General features: G+C 47.8%; 2 protein-coding genes across 2 annotated transcripts; both read right to left on the bottom strand.

Moving 5' to 3' along the window:
* Nucleotides 1-6,173: 6,173 nt before the first annotated feature.
* On the bottom strand, nucleotides 6,174-10,397 carry TREMEDRAFT_66428 (uncharacterized protein; the record flags this gene model as incomplete). Its single annotated transcript, XM_007008473.1, has 12 exons — nucleotides 6,174-6,352; nucleotides 6,574-6,589; nucleotides 6,751-7,021; nucleotides 7,121-7,692; nucleotides 7,834-7,917; nucleotides 8,064-8,174; nucleotides 8,584-9,003; nucleotides 9,310-9,491; nucleotides 9,693-9,906; nucleotides 9,950-10,031; nucleotides 10,052-10,133; nucleotides 10,256-10,397. 12 exons carry the CDS (start codon nucleotides 10,395-10,397, stop codon nucleotides 6,174-6,176), a joined length of 2,355 nt encoding a protein of 784 aa, XP_007008535.1.
* Nucleotides 10,398-12,342: 1,945 nt separating this feature from the next.
* Nucleotides 12,343-12,942, bottom strand: TREMEDRAFT_66427 (uncharacterized protein; the record flags this gene model as incomplete). Its single annotated transcript, XM_007008472.1, has 3 exons — nucleotides 12,343-12,453; nucleotides 12,678-12,705; nucleotides 12,734-12,942. The coding sequence occupies 3 exons, from the start codon at nucleotides 12,940-12,942 to the stop codon at nucleotides 12,343-12,345; spliced, it is 348 nt and encodes a 115-aa protein (XP_007008534.1).
* Nucleotides 12,943-15,465: the final 2,523 nt, after the last annotated feature.

Genomic DNA, 15,465 nt, shown 5'->3' with positions numbered 1-15,465 from the left:
TTCCACCTGCCTTTTGACCACCTGTTTATCCACCACCGTATGTTCAGGAAGGACATGGAAATGGCTCAAACTTCGCAGAAAGGACTGTCCTAGACGCCAGGAACAGTGATATGAGACAGGAATTCCCCCCTGGCGAGTATAGGCCAGGAGAACAGGATTTCACTGGCGGACAGAGGGGTTGAAGAGGAGATGATGTATTTTGGTGAGTTCTTTGCTTTTTTAAGTAAACTCTTCTGGTGCTGATAGAGACAGATTTTCTCTACACATCTATGCTGTTTTTAGAAGAGATGCATTATGAATATTGGACAGAAAAAAAAGACAGGTTCATGACTTTGACGTGTGTGCAGAGAGGTGGAAGGGTGGTCCGTGCTTTGATACACGTGGCATTGTTTCTGACTGATAAGCCCAAAATATCACGTGACTTGGTGGCAGTATTGTGCAGGAAGTGAAAATGTATTGTGCCCAAAGTACTCTTCTAGAACCGACTGAGTGACTTATCAAACAAGGTTAAGAGAATTGAAAAGATACATTGCTGAAGAAAAGAAACTATGTAAGAACTATATGGGGTGTATATCTATGTCTGAGTCCATTCTGGGATGTGCGTCATCCTGCGTAGGAAAGAGTCGTGATTCTCGATTGCATGTGTATATTGAACCATGAATCAGAAAGCTGCGTGGTCTTTGCGACATGATGTGTACAATACACTGTTGACCACATGCTGAAGCATGTATGACAACATAAACCGCGATTTGCCTTAACTTTAACTAAACTGAAGTCTTTGGTCTAATGCCATACCAGGCAGACTAACTGAGGATAACTTAGCTAACTAAAGGTTCAGGTCTCTAGCCTTGAAGGCATAAGAGCAGAACTAAACATGAAAAAACTAATACTTGGCCTTTCTGCCTTGTGTGCACAAGAGCAGAGATGTCAATTCATGACACTTAATCAAATTTGAATAGTATAGAATCTTCAAAACTGAATAGAATTCCAAGCACTTGACCGTTCGGGTTGATTCTTTTTGAGGCAGTCTTAGAATGGCCCTGATTGACCTTGCAGAGTTCATCTGCAGCAAAGGAGTGAACCAATTTCAATAGTACATGGATTTTGAAATCATATAGAATCGACACGGCTGAACATACAGGGTTCATTCCTTTTCAGGCAGTCTCATAATGACTGTAGAAAGCCCTGAGTGTTGATCTGACAGTCCTGAGTTCCCTAGGGCACGAGTAGCAACACACACCTTGGATTATACAAATTTCAATACAACATGGATTTTGAAATCATATAGAATCGACACGGCTGAATGTACAGGGTTCATTCCTTTTCAGACAGTCTCAGATTGGGCCAAAGTACGTGACTGAAGCTGACTGACAGCCCTGAGTTCCCTCAGGCACATGCAGTAACACGCACCTGGGCTTATTGAAACTTCAATAGTACATGGATTTCGAAATCAAACAGAATGGACATGGCTGAACGTGTTGGAATCTTAGGAATGCCACGTCGTAGTACCTTTGTAACATCGAAACTTCTCATCTCAGTACCTTCTCCAGATGCATCAAATCGTCATGTACAACTGAACGTACCGGGTTGATTCCTTTTGAGACAGTCTCAGAATGACTCTGAAAAGGCCTGAGAACAGTTCTGACAGCCCTGACATCCCTCAGGCACGATGAGTGAACCATGCCTGAACAGTGAATCCATGACCAGCCCAATGGTTAGGAACCGCTTCATTTTGTCCAATGCAGGATGGTCCAACCACTCAATTGAGGCACACCCACAAGCAATCAGCTCACTTTTACAAAATAGCTCATTGTACTCAAACCCCGGGACCAAAACAAGCGGCTCAATAGGTTCACTTATGACAATCTGACACCCTTTCAAAGTCTGTATATGATTAACTGCATGTTGGTCCTATCGTCACTCTTCAAACTGAATAGAATTGCGAGGGCTTGACCATTTGGGTCAATTCCTTTTGAGATGGTGTCAGAATGGCTCTAATTAGCCCCCTGAAGTTGTCCCACTGCGGGGGTGCGTGCCTGGTGCGAGTGGTAACACCAGCGTGGGCTTAATCACATTTGAATAGTATAGAATCTTTGAAACTGAATAGAATTCCAAGAGCTTAACCGTTTGGGTTGATTCCTTTTGAGATGGTGTCAGAATGCCTTTAATTAGCCCCCTGAAGATGTCCCACCACGGGGGAGCATGCCTGGTGCAAGGGGTAACACCAACATGGGTTTAATCAAATTCGAATAGTATAGAATCTTTGAAACTGAATAAATATTTAGTCAAGCATTGGCGTAGTTCGGCACATAAGTGTAACTGTTGAACGTGAGGAAACCCCTTGAGGTCCATCCACCACAACACATTAAGGGGGATTGCGAACTATGTACGGTGTAGTTCTGTGATTGATCCAGGTTCCTGCACATTATCGCAGCACGCCGGATGAGAACACTTAGCACAGATCACTCCTAGTAGTTCCTCTTTAACCTCCTTTATCTCTTCGTCCTTCTGGATTCCAACTATCAGATCCATGGGGTTGATAAGGTCATTCTCTTTTACCTCTCTCGTCCCTTGTAGTGCTCAAAGGAGGTGGCGCAACTCGGACGTGGTGGCGTCAACTTTGCCGAGCTTTGGTAGGCCTTGAATAAGGTTACTCTCTTGTACCAAAGTACTTCCTTTTCCTGAGTGATAATCCGCCCGTCTGGACAGTTCGTCTGGAAGGCTTGCTTGAGTTCCAGGCCAATCAACCATTTTAAATCTGAAGTTAGCTAACTCTTCTGCCCACCTACCTTGGTGTGAGCCGAGCTGTTTTGGTTCCATCCAATAGGTGAGATTTAGATGGTCGATAAGGACTGTGGTTTCTACCTGTAGCAGTAAGTGCCTTCTTCTTTGGAAGCCCTCAACTACAGCAAGGAACTCCTTTTCTCCTACCTTGTAATTCAATTGGGCCGTGTTGAACACGCCTGACTTGATGGCTACTGGGTGTTCTTGACCAGCTGTATTGATCTGTGAAATTATGAAACCCCAGCCGAAGAACAACACATCTGCTTGTAATTGTCACGGGCGGGGTCTAATCCCCAAGGGATAGGCAAGGTGACTGAGATGGGGCTGTAACCCAATACTTGTCTCTGGCTCGCAGAGCTTGAGGAGTATACGGAGGTTGACAAGGGACTGAGGGAACTGAGGGAACTGAGGGAACTGCAAGATGTCAGGCTGGATCTGACTGGACTGACAAGTTGAGAATGAGATTCAACAAGAGATTCATAGGTGGGGAACAACCTGTTTGGAGGGGGTTTATATCCACAGCAAAACAGGCTGAACTGCAAAACTACAACAATAAGCTACGGAAGAACTGCTAAACATATTTGCAATCCTCTTCAAGAGAATTGGCAATCCTGACATGTGAAACTAAGAACAATAGGCAAAGGACCCAGGGGTCCAGGGGTAACTGTTACAGGTTCATGTGTGCGACAAGGAACAATAGACAGAGGACACAGGAGTCCAGGGGTAAGTGTGTCAAGCATGTGAACACACAGGGAAACAATAGATTAAGGGCACAGGGGTTCAGGGGTAGGTGTTTCATGTGCGGGAGTGTAAGAGATGACAATAGGGATTGTTGATGGAGATCAAGAACAATAAACCTAAGCCAAAGGGGGTCAGGGGAAGTGTTCCAGATGTGTTTCAAGTGTGGGAACACGGGAAAAGACTATCTTAGGTGGCAAGTAGGTGATGTATGACAGTAATATTGTCTTCAAAGTAGGATCGAAGTGAGCTAACACCAGCGCAGTACACATCCTAGCCATTAATTCTCTAAAAGCTGACTCCTATTCTGCCCCCCACACAAACGGCGCATCCTTCCTTGTTAAGTAGGTGATTGTTGTAGCAATCTTTGAGAAGTTGGGCACAAACCTCCAGTAATAACTGACTACTCCAATAAAACCCCTGGATTCTCGTAGATTCTTTGGGCGTGGGAAAGATGTGATCGATTCCAAGGGACACAGAGGTGAACTTGGTGGATTGAAGATCCTGTTTGATGTTTTGGCGGTGGAGTTGCTGTACGGACAAATACTGCATCCAATACGATTTTGGGCGATTATGTGGATAGATACCGGGTTTGTTGACAAGCATGTTGGATGTTTGATGTGGAAGAGTGCCTTTTGCCCATGTCTGCTTGAAGATCATGTAAAAGATAGCTTTACTCATTTCAACCTCGTCCATCCCAGGCAATGGAGATCTGGGTGGTGATTGTTGTATAGTGTGAAGAGAGGGGAGTGAAAATACCACCATCAAGAGGCTAAAGTCAATGTGCACTATAAAGGGGAAGGATACTTATGGTGATCCGCAGGGAGTCACAAAGAAAAAATGAGTAGTTGACATGATTAGAGTGTCCATCTACTTATCAAAAGTCAAAGCCGGAGGTGTTTGAGTGAGGTAGTTAGTTTCAAAGTTCTTGGCAAGCCATCAAAAGACCAAATCTATCGTCCGACTACCTTTTTGGTGAGGCCGTCATGAAAATATTGTTGTTTGGTAGTACTTCAGCTGTCCCAATTTTCGCATACTTGACGGTAGGTACCCTTTTAGATGAGGGCAGGGGGAAGATTAGTACCATCAGAGCAGATAGCAGCAATGAGGGTGTGAGGAATTGTCAGGAACCGTCTATACGGGTCTTTGCCGGATCTGACTTGATTGCTTCCTCCAGAGGCATTATATGTGTTTTTTCATCTAGTTTGCCCAATGAATAAAGCCCTTCTCTCATCCATGTCAAAGATCCCTTCCGGGTCCAATATTCAGTTCAGTACATTGTCTCTCTAGCTACCATCATCAGTGATTCTTCAATGAGGAGAATAGAACCACCAGACTCAGTATATCAAAGTACTCTTCAAAGATTGCTGTATGTCACGATTTCTCCATCCCATATACCTTCATACACCCAAGTTTATCTTTGTGGCAATCAATGAATCGAGTGGCACTATATCAAAGTACTCTTCCAAAGATTGGTCGTTACTCTGCTGTATGTCCATGATTTGTCCATCCCATATACCTTCATACACCCGAGTTTATCTTTGTGGCGATTGATAAATCGAGTGGCCCTATATCAAAGTACTCAGTACTCTTCCAAAGATTGGTCGGTACTGGTACTCTGCTGTATGTCAGTGATTTCTCCATCCCATCTCATATACCTTCATACACCTGAGTGTATCTTTGTGATCGAGTGGCCCACTTGCTAGATATACCTTCATACACCCGAGTTTATCTTTGTGGCAATCGATGAATCAAGCGGCCTTATATCAAAGTACAAAGTACTCCTCCAAAGATCGGTCGGTACTCTGCTGTATGTCCGCGATTGCTCCATCTCTGTCAGGATCACGCGATCACGGGAACCTTACCTGGTAGTCGTAATCCATTTCCTGTTCCCGTCTCCGTCTCACATTCCCGCTACCGGACTTACTCCGTTTCGTACCACGCCTGGTACCAATCCTTTGACACCACTCCCCTTTTTTACATCTCCGTCTTGGCAACTATCATCGTACTTTCTCTGCTATTCTACCTTGACATCACTTCGAACTACGTATGCTCTTTATCGGTATCATCCCGCGCTCTTTTTAGTATATAGGACGTAGTCTTTTCTCAGCAATGTCTTGTCGAATGTATTTTGTGTTTCCTTAGTTATATCATTTGACATACATCTCATTGATCTTACCGATCTCTTTGATACACTACATTACTAGGTTTGTTCCCTACAAGGCCCCATTGTCACAGCTCATCGACGCAGACTATTCCGACGTCTGGTCATTACAATCTCATCCCATATACCTTCATACACCCGAGTTTATCTTTATGATCGAGTGGCCCACTTAGAAGGCAGGGAGGGTATCACAAATAATATATGTCAAGTGGGCCCACTTGCTAGAAGGCAGGGAGGGTATCACAAATCTCATATGATTGAGTGGGCCCACTTAGAAGGCAGGGAGGGTATCACAAATCTCATATGTTGAGTGGGTCCACTTGGAAGGCAGGCAGGGTATCACGAATCTCATATGTCACGTTGTGCAGAATAGCACGAGTGGGGTAATGTCGTCGTTTTTCCAAGGGTTCAAGAAATTCGCTCGACAAGAACATCTTCCTGATGTTCATTGTTGGAACGTTCATCAGCAAGGAGGTCGCACAATGATCTATCTATAGTAATTGCAACTTTGAGTGGTACGGACAATGAGAACAGCTTCCTGATGTTCATCGAGATGTGCATTGTTGGAGCGTTTATCAGAAAGGGGATTGCACAATGATCTATCTATAGTAATTGCGACTTTGAGTGGTAAGGACAATTGTTGTGTTCTTTGACTATCACAGATGGCTATCACAGAGAAATCAGGTATGGAAGGTGGTGTAACTTTGTGACCGTTCAAGGAGTCCAGTAGTCAGAGACTTGTGAGGACATGCTTTGCTGTATGCACGAGATGAGAATGTGAAGAGATGGTGAAGAGATCAAGGGTAAAGTGTCAAAACGGATGAATTTGGGGTGTGCAAAAGTCGTGTCTACCGTGCGTTGCCGTCCGCCACAGGTAGTTTACTCACACACCCATGCTTGGTACTGTGGTATTATGATGCATGTGGACATTCTCTCTCTGTGATGGGCACAAGCTCCCAATCCGTGGCAGGTGAACAGGTCCACTCGATCAAGCAGCTAGGCAAAAGTGACCCCATGTGTCTTGTCCGACTCGTCTCGGGTCACATTCCCACCAGGTGACGTACCGCTCGCATTTCTTCCTCAAACACATTGTGCTCTCCTCTTCTCCCTTTCCTCGCCTGTTGGATCCTAGCCCTTGGCCCTGGCTCGTCACCCTTGACGCTCCTCCGCCGACGGTCGACGGGATGACATTGTGAATCCGAGAAATCGATGATGGTCGCTAGACCGGATGCATGAGCATGATTGGGAAAGCGTACGTGTCGTCGTCCGACATCACCGTGAATGACACCGAGAGAGTGGATAGCGGCGTACGACGCTAGGATGGTTTCGGCAGCTCTGCGAAGTGCGTCAGCACAATCACAAAAAAAAAACATGCGAGGACCAGAACAGAATGATCAGGTGAGGGACAACGATGAGGACACTTCGCACACTCACCGCCTGACCTCATCACCCTTGGGTTCACCACCTAGATCCTCCATCAGGCATACCCAGACATCACACATGACTTCCCATGAACTTGATTCATGTCCGGTGCCGAGACGTACGAGCTGTCCTCGATAGACACCCAACCAGCGGCCTACACAGTCTCCCTGCAGCGGCGAGAGACGGCTGTAAGCTTCCGTCTCGCGTCTCACGGCGGACACAATCTCTTGCTCGGTCACACGGGGGATCCCACGAGGTCGATCATACATGGGGTCAGGCGAAGAGACCTTGGCGACGAGGCGGGTGGACGTGGGCGGGTCGGAGGAGCGCGACGAGCGGGAATGGGCCGAGGGAGGAGACCATGACGGTCCATGACGGGAAGGAGGAGACAGAGAGGGACGAGATGGGATCAGGGTGGCAGAGTAAGAATCCCAGATCCGACCGCTGTTGACGTACGGCCCGAGGACGACCGGGGCGGTTGATGTCGAGTCATGATCCGAGTCGGGGGCGACAACAGAGAGAATGCCGGCTTTGAAAGGGAAACGGGACGTGTCAAAAGGAGAGAGGGAGAGATGGATCGATGACTGTGAGTCAGGTATGCGACCGACATGGCAAGCTGCTACGCCAGGTTGCGAGACATAGACGGTCAAGTACGCAAACGATGGGAAATTAGGTGAAGAGGTGGGGACCTGCGACGAGACAATAGATGGAGGGAACCTGCATACCGGAATCTGTTTGGGCCACTGAGAGACCTCTTGTTGTGTCGAAGACACGGACGAATCATCGCTCACTGCGGGGGAAACGGGCGACTGGCGGTCAGCGTCGTGGGGCAGCTTTCAATGGGACAAGAGCGTGAAGAGCAAAAGGTGACGGGACACCTGCAATGGCAGAGAATAAAGAGGACCGGTCGGCAGCTGGTCTGTCTCTGTGAGGGCAAAAGAAATTTGTGACTCACATGTTCCAACTCGGAATGCTCAGGTATATCGGTCCAGATTGCCCTCGTCTTTGTGAACCGGTTTGAGGCGGGCGAGATCAATGATGTCAAAGAGCGCAACGTTCGGGGTGTCTGATGGGTCAGTAGAGATTGAGCATGCACGGAAGAGTTGAAGCAAGACTCGCCCTGCTTGACCTGTTTCGAGTGTTGTGAGCAGGCGGATCACGCAAGATCGGGTCCCGTTCGGTTCGCCTCGTCTATCCGGTCAGTGTCTAGCCTGGCTGTTGAGAGGTATTATTCGTCCACATCATGAACGTCTCCGGGTGCAAGGGAGATGTCAAGCTGTGGACTGTGGACAAGGAGAGATGGATAGATCAGTTTGACCGTCCGTCGGTGGTGGTGTACGGTGTGAGAGTGTGACTGGGGCGAGTGCGCCAGGACGATATTGAGGCGAGTGCTGATTTCTGACCATGTGAATATGGGCTTTGGAGGTGGAGGATGGTGAGGTGTGTCAGGGGGAAAATAAACGTTCACGACGTACTAATGCTTCATCACCATCCGACTCGCCATGATCATCCCTCCCACTTTGTAGCCCTCGTGCACCGCCCCGGCCACCACCACCACCGCGTCCATGAACCGCTTGGGCAATTCGGTCAGCCCTCCCAAGATTGACGTCCCGACAGTGGAGGATCAACGCGAGCCACAGTCCGAGAGGTCGATGTACGAGCAGTGACCTCGGTTCGTCGGTCGAGCGGGAGAGGCCGAGGAGACGGTAGAAAAACGTAAAAGAGTGGGGTCGGGGTCGAGGAAGATGAGGAGGCGGGAACAAGAGACCGAGGTTGGTGATGGGTGCACTGACGAGTATCGTACCCAACGTTTCAGACCGTCGGAAGAGGAGGTATGTGTCTCTGTCGTGGAGAACTATGTAGCGGTGAGTCGACTTGTTGAACTCGTTGGCTATCTGATGTCATCAGCGTCGTCACGCGCAGCATGGCACCATGGACCGTGGGTTCAGTCTTGATCAGTCTAAGGGCTCGTGACGAATCCTTGGCGACAGTGAGGTCGAGAGGGAGGGAGAAGGAGAGACACAGAGGGAGTGATGACAAGGACGGACATATCCAAAACATATCCAAGAGGCCGGGAGATGCTACGAGACAATGTGCGGGCAGTGAAGAGAAGAGACCTTGGGGACGGGTGAGAACAAGTAGCCAGCAGAGATGACAGGTCCGAGGAGTGATGTTGACATAGGGGAGAAAGAGAGACCGACCTGAGTCAACGTCGACCTCACCCTCGCCTTCACATCGTCCCAATCTTCCAGCTCCAGACCGCCCGCGTTGAGGAAATCATCGTCCAGTTCGGTGTGGGCGTGATCGGGAGATAAACGACGGATGACGTTGAGGTGGAAGGTGCCGGTGGAGCGGAGGGACAGGTAGACGGCGGCGGTGACTCCTGATAGGTGAGATGTCTGGACCGACGCATTCTTCGGAGTCTGAGTGGGGAGAGCGGACGTCGAGCAAGAGATTCTGGCAGAAGAGAAGCGTGGGTGGGTTTGAGGGGCGGAAGAAGAGCACGAGGTGAAAAGAAATACACGAGAAGGGTGCAAGATCAGAGAGATGGAGAAGGGGTGGATGAAAGCAAAGAAGGACATACCTCGTATAGCTCCCCTGACTTTACTCTCAATGGCCCAAGACGGTCCTCTGGCAGGCTCATCATCTTCCTGCTCTCCGACCACATGTTGGCCGCCGCGGTCATGGGCTCGATACCGCCAGACAAAATCGCATTCTCCCGAACGGCCTGCCATCTGAGGCGACCTGAACCTGCCCGAGTGGTCGGGTGCGTAGCGATGGGCAATGTTCTCGGCGGGCTGTGGTCAGCCAAGGGACGTCGGGGGCCACCACGGCACTCACCAGGTTCAACCACGTCGTCGTGTCCAGATCCACATCATTCTCTGTTGACACCGTGGTGAGAGGTAGAGCGTCGTAAGGCTGCCTCAAGGATGACTTGCACACCCTTCGATGGAGACCCTTTGTCGCTCCCCACGGCCAACACCAGCACCAGAACCACCACCAGGTCGAGCAAGGGCGAGGCCAGCTGGCGAGGGAGTCCTCCAACACGGACAGACTGTGATCATCGGAGGCAAAGGTGACGGCGGGGACGCGCAAGCGGGAAATGTCGACACTGGAGACGGTGGTGAGGCCGGACAGGGCGCGGACGGTGTGGTCGAGGGTGCGCCGGGCGTCGTAGTTGCGATGTGGTGTGGAGGGGGACGGTGAGGGTGAAGAAGAGGATGATAGAGAGGAGGAGCAAGGTGGGAAAGAGGTAGAAGATGACGGCGGAGAGGATGGTAGAGGACATGGGGGGGTGGGGGGGGGGTGTGCTGGGGGAGGGGGGTTGTCAGTGACGGTGGTGACGGTGACGGTGGTGACGGTGGGGATGACGATGAGGGAGGATTGGTCGGGATTACGGCAAAAGGTGTCGAGGTGAAAGTGGCAGTCGATGAGCCGAGTGTATATCCGCGTGGTCGGTGTTACTGAAACCCCGGTGGTACGTGAATGAATGTTTTGAGTGTGGCAGGTGGTCGGAGTGGACGTCTAGGATGTGGCATGTAGCATGTAGCATGTAGGATGTAGGATGTAGCATGTAGCATGTAGCATGTAGGATGTATCATGTAGCATGTAGGATGTAGCATGTAGCATGTAGGATGTAGCATGTAGCATGTAGGATGTAGCATGTAGCATGTAGCACGTAGCATGTAGGACAGTATATGGAGGACAGTATATGTAGGACAGCCTCACTATTCCCCTCTTTCCTCTTTCCTCTTTCTTCCATGCTCCACCCACCCTGTCCTGAATGTGCTTCTCCCTTATACCGACCTCTTCTATCTACCTTGTATGCTTTGCTCATCCACACAATCTATCTCAATCGCCTCTCGATAACCTGATATCTAGTCAATTGATTCCTTCGTCCACCGAGAGGTATGTCCACTCTTTCGTCAAATCTCCATCCATACTCTTTATCACCCATATCTGACTCTACCCTGTCCGAGATGTAAGTACTTGACCCATATCTCATATCTGTTTCTCTACCCCGTCCGAGTAATAAGTATCTCGTGTTTAGTAGACTCATGTGAACTTGAGACTTTCCCTTCTAACTCTAGGCTGCTAGGCTGACGACCAACTTTCAGAATAATCATCAAACATGTTGTTTCAATTTCCACCTCGGATTTCTCCATGCCAGGTTTTGGGCTTTTCCGACTAAAGGAGAGGTACTGTATGTGGGTTTATGAGCTCTCGATCTTTTGGTGTTATCTGACTTTTTAAGATTTCTCTCCGTGGATGGATGATATATCTTTGTTCGCGGGTTTTCATTTTTACCCTCTCTTTTTGGCGTCGCCTCTTGTTGGAGGTATCCCATACGGGGCATGGAGCTTCTGCTCCTTTATACGACTTACTCGGCGACATGGAGATGTGGGAGACGGACGTATTGTCCCATGGAATGAGCGGTAGATATGACCAAGAGGGACCCCTTTACAGTGTGTTTATTATCCTCAACGTGTAGAAGACCTCCTTCCCTATCCTTCTCTTTCATCTCCCTAACAACTCTAGCTTCTTACCTATTTTGAACTCGCTCACATCCCTAGGTACATGGTACACCTGTAATTTTTATTTCGTGGCTCACGGGAATTTTCACTTCGGTAGGTACTTTTTTCTTCGGTGGGTTTCTCTTCATCTCCTCCCGCCCATACCACTTGATCCTCACAATCCGAATAATCAACGACATCATCATCATCCAATGTCACAAATACTGAATTAGTGTTATTGTTTTTATGACGACGACGTATCTGACAACATAGGCATAGGGACTAATATTCGGTTTGGTGGTCCTGAGTCGAATAACATGGTTGATACCATTCCCTTTTCAAGTTGCGTATTCATTCTTTCCGTCATCCCATTTAATCCCGATCTATACCATGGTATAAATAGTGAATGATTCCTGCTGACAGGTAGAAGTCTCTCATATTTATACTATCGAATTCACCTCCTCCATCAGACCTGATCACTCTTTCACCGAATCGTTACTCCTGGGTGGAGATACACTGTCGTACAAGATCATATGCTTCATTCTTTGTACTTATTAATGTGGCAGACTTGTGAGCTCGGCCTTGGCTTTAGATCTATCAGTTGGAAAAGGATTGTTTTTGTGAGTATCTCAATCCTTGTTCAATACTCCCTGTCTGTCTAGATTCTTTAGTATGTCTACACCTATCCGTCCAAATCGCTCATGTTCATGGTGATGTAGCCTACAGTGTCGATATCCCAATCATCGCCTCAGATTCTCTGCCGAACCGTAATGACCACAATGAGTCAATTTCCCTCAAATCTCTCCTTACTTTTTTCCTCACCATCCACCACTATTGCCTAGACTCGCCTTCCATCCCCATGAGAATAACTTTGGGAGAGAAGACTCATCGTCCCTGTGGGGGCGTGATCAACATCTTTCACTATCGTCTCCTCTACGGCGTCTACGGGCCTCCCCGTATTTCGTGTTCATGAGGCTATTTTGGCAAGCTATGAATACTGCATGTGCGTGATACTTGATAACGAAAACAAGCACGAAATCGTGTTACTGACTCACCAAAAGTTTGACCAACCTCATGGAATACCTAAATCCGTCAGAGCCGACATTCTTACCGGCTGTCTTTCCCAACGAAGACGACTTTTCCGGGAAGCTGCATCCATCTTGTCCTGTGAAGCTCGTGTCTTACTGTCGGTTTTTGACTTTGTCTACTTCTTTTGATGTATCCTGTATCCTCCAAACCTTTTGAGACAATCCCGATCCGATTCTCCTGCTCGACAATAATGTCTGCGTGTTTAACATCTCCGCAGCCGATTTCGACCATGACTCATGGGATCATTCCAGTACGAACGCGTTCTACGGACCCAAGGTGGACAATCACGGAGCGCCGGTGGTGAAGATGTCGGCGGCACAGGCACAGGCAAGTTAATGCCGACTCAAAAAAGACGGTAGAGGCATGTTGATTATATCATTTCAAGCGTCCATGATGTCGCTGGAGAAACACCAGTTCGATACCGTCACCGTCTTCTTCCAATAAGGATCAATGGGTGGGACGCAGTTGAACGGTTTAGGAGAAAAGAAAGGTTAGAAATGGGGTCTGGCTAGTCTTGCAGAACCGCTGGGATGTGGTCGATATGATTGAATGTTTTGATAATCTTTCTGGGATAAGCAATGATCCAGAGGAAAACAGGAATGAGGGGCGGATATCGATCTAGGCCCACGGATTGACAGCTTAGGATTCATTGATCTTAGTGTCTGCTAATCATATCAGCTGATACATCCTCGAACCGTGTTCGATCGTGATAATTTACTCACAAAATAGTCATCATGTCCAGGCTATGATATTAGTAACTAATTCTTACTTGTTACTTTCGTATCATCGCATTTGGGAGTGAGCAAGGTCACCAGTGTACAATGTTAGGTCCCCGCTGCCAGTTCTATCTTCCAACAAGACTTCGGGTAGCTAGCAGAAATTAATGTTTAAGGCAACGTGGTACAAAGGTTCATGAGAATAGGCAAGGCAGTAACCGGTGGGAAGACCAGATAGATGGGAACTGATGTGGATCTATGTGGACCAAAACTCACCGTGTTCAAAACACCGCATGAATAGAGAGAAAACCTCCTTTTTGATCGACTTGATTTCGGTCCAATCAACATTGACCGTCTGTCTGCTCGTGCTTGTGCAAGTGAAGTGTCGATTCGCTACAGAATACGAGCATACCTGAAACGATTGTGAGCTTTTTTGAAACCTTCATCGGATTCATCTTTTCTCCTCAAGAACTCATGTTTTGATACGAAGCAAGATGACTGATCCGGATCAAAAGCAGACATCCACTCCTGATCAATTGCAGAGGAAGAGGAGAGGTAGTAAAGGTGACGATAACGAGTACTAAAGGGGGAAAAGGTGAAGGAGTTGGATAGACAAAGATGACACTCACGTCGATGACTCGAGCACGACCTTTTAACCTTTTTCAACGTTCCTCTTGTACAGTTTATCACTGGAATCTCAAAACGCTGGCATCTCAAAGAGGACCGAACGACTTGAGATTTCCGTTCCTGCTGCCTGTTTGTGAAGACGTGCACCGATGGATTTCCCCAAGGGTCGGTCTCCCATCATAACTCTGACACGTTATACCGCTTGAGCTACGGTTGTGAGTCGTCTCACAGGGGACTGAATGAAGGTACGAGACCCGAGTTGTGACCGTATAGCGGTGGGGTATTTTTCGATCGATTCCATCGTAGGATAGGTGGAACATTACGATAAGCGTGATCAATGGAAGGTAGGATGATTGATGAGACAGAAGGTCAGGGGAAAGAGAGGGAAAAGGACATGGGGTTTGAAGAGGGGGAATACTGAGATGATGAAAGAAAGTCTAAAGAATGACCCGCATGAGTTGTTGTCGAAAACAGACATAATGGTGGAGGATGAAGAGAGGAATGTCCGGGTCAAGCGTTCTCGACCAAGTAAGTGATCCAAAGTTGGAACCCCGAATTCATTCCCGTGTCAATTGCCGAACTAGATAGTGATGTCTCCAACATGGATCCTGTATATCCTGAACAAAGCCGTGAACGAGACCCAGATGGTGAGAGAAATGACTAGAATCGACCGAGAGGGGAGATGGATGATATTGAGACGATGGGTGTACGTTGGATAGAGACGAGGGTCCTGCCAGTGATAAAGTACTTTGTAATGGTTGTCAGCTGTAAATCAGTGTTCAAGCTGACAAACTTTCAAGGACACGTACTGGATTTTGAGTCTTGACCTGTCGCTCAAGGTTTCTCACGGGTTTGATTATGAGAAGACGTTTGCACCTTTTGGGAGAGCAGGATCATTCAGAGTATTATTGACGTTGACGGTGATGGGAAGACCTAAAATTCAGACAAGTCAATGTCAAAGGGGCGTACCTAGTTACTAGATCTTGCTGCTCATTGAGCTCCTGTGAGCTGTTCCATCCATGAAACAGGTTACCGGAGTTGTCGTATAGTTTGTATGGTCGTACAGTTTGTATGGTCGTATAGTTTGTATAGTCGTATAGTTTGTATAGTCGTATAGTTTGTATAGTCGTATAGTTTGTATGGTCGTATAGTTTGTATAGCGTATAGTTTGTATAGTCGTATTGTTTGTATAGTCGTACAGTGTGTAAAGTCGTACAGTGTGTAAAGTCGTATAAGTGATAAATGTAGGCGTGCAAACGTGTAGGCGTGCACGTGCACTGTCAAAGAAAACAAAGAAAACGCTACGTTCTAGGGAGGAGACGAGAGACAGACAAGTGGAAAAGTACCGGGTCATGGGAAATGAGGTCATGGTCAAGCAGCCCACAAGCCCAGTTGCCAGTTGGACGTTGAC

This window comes from Tremella mesenterica (assembly GCF_000271645.1).
Source record: "Tremella mesenterica DSM 1558 unplaced genomic scaffold TREMEscaffold_22, whole genome shotgun sequence".
NCBI classification, from domain to species: Eukaryota; Fungi; Basidiomycota; class Tremellomycetes; order Tremellales; family Tremellaceae; genus Tremella; species Tremella mesenterica.
The sequence above is the reverse complement of the archived record's forward strand: the minus strand, read 5'-3'. Positions and strand labels throughout refer to the sequence as shown.